The 9,884-nt window shown below is 44.6% G+C and overlaps 1 protein-coding gene across 2 annotated transcripts in view; it reads right to left on the bottom strand.

The window, feature by feature from the left end:
• Positions 1–2,346: 2,346 nt before the first annotated feature.
• Positions 2,347–9,884, bottom strand: part of PRKCB (protein kinase C beta) — a 373,695-nt gene continuing 366,157 nt past the window's right edge. The window contains exon 17 of one of the 2 annotated variants that reach the window (XM_069570368.1): positions 2,347–2,997. In XM_069570368.1, the coding sequence (XP_069426469.1) occupies positions 2,845–2,997 (153 nt within the window). In that variant the 3' untranslated portion in view covers positions 2,347–2,844. Of the gene's footprint in view, positions 2,998–7,681; positions 9,044–9,884 lie in introns of those variants that run through there. The other variant, XM_069570367.1, reaches the window with a different exon arrangement.

Here is a 9,884-nt window from a genome sequence, read left to right as displayed (position 1 = left end):
CAATGGGGACCTCTGTGGACCACATGCAATGACAAGGGAGTCATTCCTGTAATTTTTTCTCAGTATTGACCAGTCTTTCATACATCACCAACCTTAAGGAATCTTTGGGGCTACTCCAAATTTTCATCTTCAGAGAATCCATCATTCAGTTTGTCTCCTCAGAACACATTCCCCTTGTTCCAAGAACAGCTTCCAAAATTTTTATCCGGAGAGTGGCCCCTCACCCAGTCTAGGTTAATGTGGTTTGGGTGGCACTCTAACCATAGTGCCAGGGGTGCAGCTAATGGTGCATGTGGCAGCAATCTCCAAGACGACACCTAGAGGCCCTCACTTCCTGGAACTCACACCTTGTATAAGACCTTCCCCAGAGTATGGGCTGGGCCTATTGTCTTGCTTCTAAAGAACATAAAATGGTAATATGATGAGATGTCACTTCTGAGACTGGGTTGCCACTGAGATTAGATGGCTTCCAGATTAGACCCTCACTTGATTCATTTTCCCTGGGGAAGCCAGCTACCATGTCCAAAGACACAGTTCCTAGGCAGCTGCTTATCTGGCTAGAAACAGAGGCTGTCAGCATCGTGAGATTAAGCTTGAAGTGAATCCCCTGTTCCCCAGTGGAGCCTTCATATGTAATGCAATCCTGGCCAACAGCTTAAGTGCAACCTTATAAGAGGCCACACCAACCAGATTCTTGCCCACAGACCAAAATGTTGTGTAATAAATGTTTGCTCTTTCAAAGTTTTGGAGTAATCTGTTACACAGCAGTAGATAACTAATACAGTTTAGGCTTGACCAATCAAAATACCCTACCCATGACCTCTCTCCACCCCAGATACAGGGCTTGGTTCAGGGATGTACAAGGGACCAGGCAGAGCCAGTCAGAGGAAACTGCAAGGCTCTTATAGGAGCTCCCACTCTTATTTCACTGGATGTGATCCCAGGAAGATGAAAGGCTGGAACTTCTGCAGTCTTCTTGTGCCTCTGTGTAGAAAGTCTTGAACTGTCTTGTTGGTCTCTATATCCCCAGCACCCAGAACTGTGCCTGGTTCAGAGCTTGTGGTCAATTATTTATGAAATAAAAGGCTGGTTTATATCCAGCAGAGGGAGGAAATATGCAGGGCTGGCAAGCAATACGGAGGAATCAGAAGTAGCAATGGCAACTTCTGCAATATCATCTTAATTGGACATGCCATCAAACATCTATAGAAATTCACATATTTTTGTTTTCTGAATGTGATGCACTGAACACATAGTTTCTTCTTTAAGTTAGCTTTACCTGATGTAACTGGCAGTGTTACTGAAATTCTGCAGAGTACACTAGAATCAGTGGTTTCACTGTATCTGCCCAATGCCCATTTCCTGGGGGTCTTCCAAGGAGGGAGAAGATGAATAAAGTCTGTTGAGTCATGATGAATTTGCAGTGACAGATCTGCTCTTTTCTGCAACCCCATGTCATTAGCAACTTCAAAGGTAGGTGTTATTGATTGGTTTACTACAGCTTTCAAAAAGAAAACAGAAGCCTGATTTCATTCAGAGAAGAAAGTGTCAAGCTCATACCCAGTGATTCAGTAACACGCCACTCTGATCTCAGAGAATGGATCTCCTTATCATGCCAACAGCTTTTAGAAGCGATCTCCCTTATTTGTTTCCCTCCTCTTCTGGCTTCTTTGGACAAGTACGGCTGTTGAGAAGAGGGCAAACCCCTGTTTGTTTCGTCTGTTGCAGATATGGAACGAGGAGAAAATATTAGAAGGTAAGCAGTTTTACAAATGTGAGTGACATCCACCTAGACCACAGAAGTGTTCTGTCCTGATGCCAACCTTCCTGTTGCCATTTGTCATGAAACTGTATCATGTATTTTGTGTTTGAGGACTGACTACATAACAACCACTCAACTGGATGACTGGCCAGATACCCTAATGATGGGCACAGGAAAGTGTTAAGGTCATGAAACCTATGACTGGCAAATAGCAGAGATCTTTACCTCAAAGGGCCACAGCATCCAGGGAAGTGGATGAGAGTATAGGACAGTAGGGAGTGGTGGAGACTGGTAAAATGAGAGGATGCACTAATTTTAAAGAGACAGCCGTTTCTCAGTTCTGTTGAATTATTTCCACATGGAAATATAGGCCCAGTGCTGCCAGTCTTCTGATTTTTTTTTTCAACTGAATCTGAAAGTCCAGAAATCTAGATAAAAATTTCATTTTTTAATGTTGACAACAATTTCAATTAAATGAAATTCTGTGCCAGTGAAACGAAGCTTGTCTATGGGATCAGGCTATGACTTCCCAGAGTGTAACCCCTGCACCAGACTCTATTTAAAAGCAGACATGTAAACAAGAGTTGGCATATATTAACTCAGTTTAATCATATCAATTCTTAAACAAAAAATTTCCTCCAAGAGACAATAGTTCACAGTAACTGCAAAGCTTACTCACAATTTTTAAAAATACCAGTCATGCTTAGCATTCAAGGGGGATATTATAGAATAACTGTAAAAACTTTTACCAGGAACATTAGCTTCTGACTTTAAAAATTACAAATACTGAAGCATTTTGGTATCAGACACAGTAGTTTTGACATCATCTGTTTGTTTGATGAGTTTCTGGAAGTTTGGAAAATTGTACCTCTAATATTGGATAAAGCGCTTATTCTAAACTAAACATTTTCAGATGTAGAAAACAAACTAGCAAGCTACACATACGAAGAAAAGCCCTCTAGGACAAGCTCTCCATGTGTGGAATGCCAGCATATGCACCATGAATCCTGGAAGACTAGAATTGATACATACACTTGGCCTGAAGTCTTATACTCCAGGCTTACAATGGAGTTTGCATTCACCTACACATTAATGACAAACTCTGGGTTAGTATAGGAGAAGCCAGCAAATTCATTTTGGTCCAAGTTCATGATGAAGAGTTTATCAGTAGGTGTGAGTTCCACAGGCTGTCTGGTGAACTCTTTGTCGAAATTGGAGGTGTCTCGCTTGTCTCTCTGCCAAATGGAAAGCAAACACATTAACAGAGCATAAGGAGGAGGAAATGTGACCGAGACATGCCAGTTATTGGGAAGCTGATGACGTCTCATGGGCAGAGTCGGGAGAAGCCCTGTGCTGACCGGTTTTAGCAGCTGCACTGCAATACTATTCCCTGGCTTTCATTTCACATCGTATGTTGGCTTCTGGAGAGAAAACTTGGTGGAAATTTTCTAAGAAAGGAAATGAGACATTGATTTTCTTTAAGGATTGCCAGAAAATATGGTGTGTGTGTGTGTGTCATTTTCTTCGGCTTTGAGATGAGTTGGAAACTACCTCTTACAAGGTATAATGTCATAGAAATAGTCATGCGGTAGAGCGTCCAGGAGAAAATCATTCAAGAGCGCCCCCTGTGGCTAGGAGGCTTCTTTCTTTAAAAGGGAGAAGAGCTCACAACCACTCAGATCCCCAGAAGGCAGAGTGGCAAGAATGGGGACATCAGATCACTGCTCAATGAAAGGAGGGGATCACTATGCATCCCACATTCCCCGGGGCAATCGAGGCTTTGAAGGGATGCTCAGAAATCCACCCACAGACTAGAATTTTAGTCTTCATCAGCCAGAGGTTCTTCTGATGATCATCAGAGATCTTCTGATGATGCATCTGGTTAAAACACTCAGTCTGGAAAGTCAGTCTTAAAATATTCTATTCTCCTAGTTGGTCTGGAGTTTCATTTTTGGGGGGCGGGGGTGCGGAAGGGACATCAATCCCTGTTTACTAGCTATAGTTTGGGCCAAATTTCACCAGGGAATGTCAAGAGTGTGGGCTCATGAAAAGATCTCACATCTGTATGATGCTTTCGCCTCTTCAGGGTCCTTACCAGCCTATGATCTTCCCATCCTCACCACCCACCTGGGGGCAGGTAGAGCTCCTCGCCCCCAGTGCTCTGACATATGAGAAAACTGAGGCACAGGAAGATAAAGTGACTTGCCCAAGATTCCACAGTGGGGTAGTGACTTTTACCTGACCACACGATTCCCAATTATGCTTCATCTTAGCCTCTCTGACTGGGGGACAGTTTGATGGCTGGTGTATTGCAAGGACAACCAAGGATAACGCGTGGGTTTCACTGGTACTGGGCAGGTTACCCGGCTGAAGCCAGAGTGGTGTCAGATTGTCAAGAAGGGAGAGAACTGACTGATTTGCTAGAGTTTGGCCGATCATTATCCCTGCTTTAGGTTTAACCCCTAAAGGGCATTGACTGACAAGGATTTCTCATTGCTGGCCTCACTGCCCTTTGCAAAATGCCTCTCACAGGAATGCCTTCTTTTTGACTGCTCCCCTGAAAGAGGTACAATATCCCTACGAAATTCCCCTACTTACTCTTGTTTATATGTGTGGGGGTGTGGAGTGAGGGGAGTATGAGGAATTCAATTCAGTAGGTGTGGTCAGAGGGGAGTGAGCTGAAGATAGTGGTGGAGCTGATTTTTGGGTAGTGGGCGTCTCCTGCCATGCCCCACGCACTCTGCTTTTTTCTCATCCTGCCAGCTGCCAGCCTGTCCTGTGCTGTCCCAGGCACTGAATGCATTCTTTCCTGTGTTCAGAGAAAGGCTTGAATGCCAGCTTTTCCTTTAATACAGTCTGTGCCTCTCTCTCTGAACCCCACTAGTCATACTTAAACATCTTTCTAATTGTCTTCATTGCACTTGCTGCTGTCAGAAATTGTCGTGATTATTTATTGCCTCTTTGCAGGAGGGTAAAATCCTTGTCAGTATATTTCCAATGCCAAGACTTGGTACATGGCAGGCCTTCCATGATTATTTGCTGAATGAGTGAACAGATGAATGAAGACTTAATGAAAGATGAGCCTCTTGACTTCTGACAACTTACAGTTGTCCCCAAGCTAGAGCTCTCACTCTAGAGCAAAATAATGGAATTTGTTCCCACTGATCCTGTGGGTCGCTCAGATGGGCCCTTGTCCATTGTGAGCCCCAATATGGATAGAATTGTGTGAGGCTCCTTCAAGATCTGAGAGCTCCAGGGCTGGGTGTGGGCCCTGGGAATACCTGCGGCTAGAAGACAGGCAGCTGCCTCCTTGCAGGTCCCCTGGTGTGGCTTTCCCTGCCTGTGGGCATCCAGCAGAGGTTCCCTTTGCATCATCCCCAATTATGAAAGTCCTACCCCATTTGTTGTATTGGTGACGCTTCAATCAGCCACATGGTCCAAACAAGATTTGCCACTGTGGGCAGATCCTCAATAGAAAAGACCCCTGAACTTTACCCTAAAAGTTGGGAAACAACGGGCCTCTCTGTTGGGACAATTTCTTTCCGGGCTGATGGTATCTGAAGTTACATGAAAATAGTTGCACTCACCCCAGGAAGGTTACCAAACCCAGGTCTCCTGCATTGCAGGTGGATTCTTTACCATCTGAGCCAATAGGGAAGCCCCACTAATTCCACTGGCTTCCTAGTAATTCCCCAAGATGGTCATTGTGAGCATGGCCCTGTGTTTTCTTAGAAGATAAGGCCAGTGAGGGGTCCAACAAAGGAAAGAGGGATTCTAAGATCCTGGTAGACAACTAGCCCTGACTACCCTGGACTGTGTTGAGGCTTCTTTGGATTTTCTTATTTAGTTTCTTTTTACAAAATGACCCTCTAATTTAAGTTCTTCTGGAAAGCAGCAGCCTGTCTCATCTAGAAGAACCAGGTGGTGTCAAGCCAGGGGCAGTGTCTCCTGAGGGCCCGAAAGGGTAATGCCTGCAGGAATCTGGACTAACGACTTGGAACTGAGTTCTGAAACTAGTTCCCTCTCATCATACAGGCATCCAGTCAGCTCACATCTTGATGATTCTGTGATTGGATCAAGTATGGAGACTGTGCCTTCGGCCTCCTAGAAGGAAACTCACCCCAGCTCTTGTCTCTCTTTCCCCACCTTGGCATTATAGGATTGGACCAGAAATCTGGGTCGAGAGGGTGCTGCTGTATCTCCTTTAGCCTCCAATGCGGTCTCCAGAGAGAAAGAACCCCAAAGTCTTCTGATGACTCATCCTTTCTTAAAAGAAGTCTTCCCTGATTAACCTAGAGACGAGTTATCTCTAGAGCACATTGTGCTTTTAATGACTTAATGACTACCTTCCTGGGTTGCATCTTCATGCTCCCCACCATGCTCCTGGCACCCAGGATAGAGCCCAGCACACAGTCATTGCTCACTAAATGCTGGCTGGGTGAATGAAAGGAGGGTGGAATACATGCACAATCACAAAAATTAATTTAAAAATCTTTCTTGGATGTGTTTGCAAAGTATTCCGCTGAGATTACATCTGTTCTCAGTCTCCTCTGCACTTGAAATGTTGATGGAATAGGCAACTGCAAGAATTCTAATGATCCCTCCCTTTCACAGAAGGCTTCCCTGAACAACTCTCAACTCAATGTATTAGGGGAACAGAGGCTTTGGCTTGAGTATCTACTTCTGGAAACTATTAAACTTTTGAAAAATAATGTCAGCAATTTGGAAAATGTAGAGTGCAGTAAATATAATACATATATATATATACACACACACAGTATATTCTTTCTATTTATATCTATTTATCTCTATCTACCTATTTATTTATATCTATTCACTCATCCTACGTAGTTCTCTAAAGTTGTCTCTCATGACTTGTCGATGGCCCAGTGTTTCTCCTTGATTTTAATCTTCCTGAGAGTATATCCAAGTAAAGGCTTGGTGACCCAACAGCCAGATGAAAGACTTCAAATAACCTGTCTGTTGGTGGGCATGGCTCAGAGACGGCAGTCACAGAGGAGGGAGACCTGTATGGAGATTCAGGAAACTGGGTTTGCATTCCAACTGGCTGACTTTGGGCAAGTCACTTCCTCCCTCCTGATGCCAGTTTCCCAACAATACAATGAGGAGGCTCTTCCCTAGTTTTCCTCCTTCTCTTACCTCCTAAGCCTGAGAGCTAGGGCTTCGAGTCTGCTTCCCCTGACGTCTAGATTGTGACCCACAACAGTGGCCACAGGGATGATCCCCAAGCCCCCAGCAAGGAGACGAGAGCAGGCAGAAAGGAGTGAACAGCAGGGGGCTTTGCCCAAGTGGAAATCAAATCACAATTTTCTTAAAGATGAGAAGTCTCCCCTAAAGGACACTTGTCAAGTATTTTAAGTTCCCTTGATGGTCTCTTAGAAGCCCTGGCGCTTGTGGAAATCACTTGACTTGTGACAAAAGTTGCCTTCAGGGCTGCCTGAGGACAGCGGGGGACAGGAGGCAGGATGGGGGACCACCTGCTGTCCTCTGCTCAGAGGGAAACAGAATTTCCCCAATCAAGGGGTTTCCCTGGGCTTCTGGGGGCTCATGAAGCTATTTGCTAGAAAGGATGAGTCTGAGCTGAGAGGCGTAGTGATTTTGATAACAAATTCAACAGCCCCAGCCCTGCTCCTAGCTGGCCCCTAAACTTGCCTCTGGTGAGAATCTGAGCCTTGAGCTCTGATCTCATTGGAGAACCCCCCAGCCAGCTCATCCCACCCCATCAAAGGCCCCCAGGAATCTCTAAATGATCCACAGTTTCAGTCTCTCTGACTGGCTGAACACTGGGGCCAAGATTAAGATCTGGCTTTAATTTTTTCTGTCCTGAAGCCTCAGGAGGCCCCATTCTGCAGTTTGGGTCCATGTTTTTCATAGATAGCCGTTTTCCTTGAAATAGTATTTCTTCTTTTTTCTTTTTTTTTTTTTATTGTATCTCGATGCTAGAAGAAAAATGGCACATAACAGATATCCAGATACAAACATTTCCACAAACATCTTGCAAAACAACATCAAAGTGAAGAATACAACTGTCTATGTTTTCAAGACATGGTGTCTTTCTCAGAGCACTTAATTAGCTTTCCGAAGCCAGCAACAAACCTAGACAAATCCCATCCGAGCAGGCATGGGTCTGCCAGGCTCTAGAGCCGTCTTCTCGGTAAATCAAAGCAGGTCATTGTGGTTAATAACATTTGGACACGTATTTCAAAGCATGTGTAACAAAAGTGAGTAACTTTTTTTTTTTTGCATTTGAACAACAGAAATAAAACCCCAAAGCAAATAAAGTTTGAAATGTAATGTAAAACCATGGCCCTTTGGGACTTTGCTAAAGTGACCATGTCTTTCCAGGGAGTAAGTCCAAATGCCCTGTTCAAGTAGTTTGGGGATGAAGGTGATCGGGGGACACAGGGAACCAGAAATTACAGCATTAAGGTAGCACCCAAGCTGGTTGCCTTATGACTCCTGGAGGTGCCCTTAGATTGAAACTACTAAAAGCACACTCTTGGAATTTTAAAAGGACTTAGATAATCTTCTTAATTTTTGAGTTAAAAAAAAACCAAAATTTTATTTTTAGCATGTTTTTTCCCCAAAGCTCCTGAGGCCTCCAAACCAGGAAGAATGGAGGAAATTCCCCCTAAGGCAAAGCAACCATCTACTTGGATACAAGGCAAGCTCCAGGACTGGAAGCAGGAGAATACTGCTAACATCCGATTATCCACTTGTTTGGCAGGAAAAAAATCTAGATTGGATGCTTGGCGTTGGAAAAGGGATGAAAATGGCAGTGCAGGAAAAAGGGGGAGAAAGCAGTCATGTTCTGTCCCTGCTGGATCTACATCGCTGACATGCTGGGGAAAATAAATGCTACAAGGACTTTGATAATGTGCTGATTATGCAGCCACATTGTCAACGTGCTATCTGCATAATCCCATCTCACAGAGATGCTCCAAAACTACCTGAGGACATTTGGGTCCTGAAACATGGTCACTCTAGTTTCATCAGCAAATAAAACATGGATGCAACTTTGCAATGGAAAACAAAAAATGTCACCACAATAGCCGTTGAGCTTGAATGACAGAAATGAAGGACGGAAATCTACACAGCTACTTAGCTCTTGACTTCAGGTTTTAAAAATTCAGAGTTAACAAAGGAAAATCCTTCGAATTCTGATTGGTCAATATTCCTGATGACTTCCTGGTCAGGAGGTGTTAGAACTGGTGGATGGCGGGTGAAAAATCGGTCGAAGTTTTCAGCATTTCGCCCACACTATGAGAGGGGAAGAGAAGAATTTGTGGTGGGTGGAAAAAATAAACTAAACGAAACTGAAAACAGAACAGAACCAAACGAAACTGGGTGCGGCTTTTCGAAGCCCTTCCCTTTCACTACCTCGGAGAGATTGTTTCGATGATCAGAAATGAGAGCAACATAAAATGCAAAATTCTCATGACCACGGATCGGCAGGTGACCTTGGGCTCCCGACCTTCAGTTCCTGTAGCTCATGAGCTGCCCGTGGTGTCCTTCTGGGCAGTCAGGAGCTGGATGGCAGCATGGGATGGTGGGGATGGTAGCATGTGGCATGTTCTCCCAACTCCACCCCAAGAAGCTGGCCAACCTCATTCCTGGAGGAGATGGGATTAAGGTCCCTGAGATATTTTTGTGGTACAAGATTCAAAGTAATGACCCGTTTATACTTCACCTCGGAGATTCCCAACATTAAGCCGCAGGTCTCTTAAAGCGCTGTCCTTTGGCTCTCAGTCATCTCTGGAGACATTCTCCAACTCCAGAGATACAAGAGTTTACATGCTCCAGTTAATGGAGAGAAACATCCAGACCTGGGTTTGGTGGATGCAATGGCGGGGCCACTACGAGGCCCTGGTTGGAAGGAGAAGTCATTGACCCTTAATACAAGGCACCAGGAAATAAACGCAGCCATTCTCCCTCCAGATGGGAATGAAGGGTGTGGGATGAAAGCCAACCCAGTGCCTGGGATCTCCCCAAGCTCTCGAGAAGAAACCATCACCATTTCTCATGCCTCCTGCTGTCCTTCTCTATGACAAGGTCCTGGTCTGAGTTAGCGTGTGTGTGTGTGTGTGTGTGTGTGTGTGTG

The sequence above is a fragment of the Ovis canadensis genome, chromosome 24, assembly GCF_042477335.2.
Source record: "Ovis canadensis isolate MfBH-ARS-UI-01 breed Bighorn chromosome 24, ARS-UI_OviCan_v2, whole genome shotgun sequence".
Lineage (NCBI taxonomy): Eukaryota > Metazoa > Chordata > Mammalia > Artiodactyla > Bovidae > Ovis > Ovis canadensis.
Note: the sequence above shows the minus strand (reverse complement) of the source record. Positions and strands in the feature narration are given on the sequence as shown.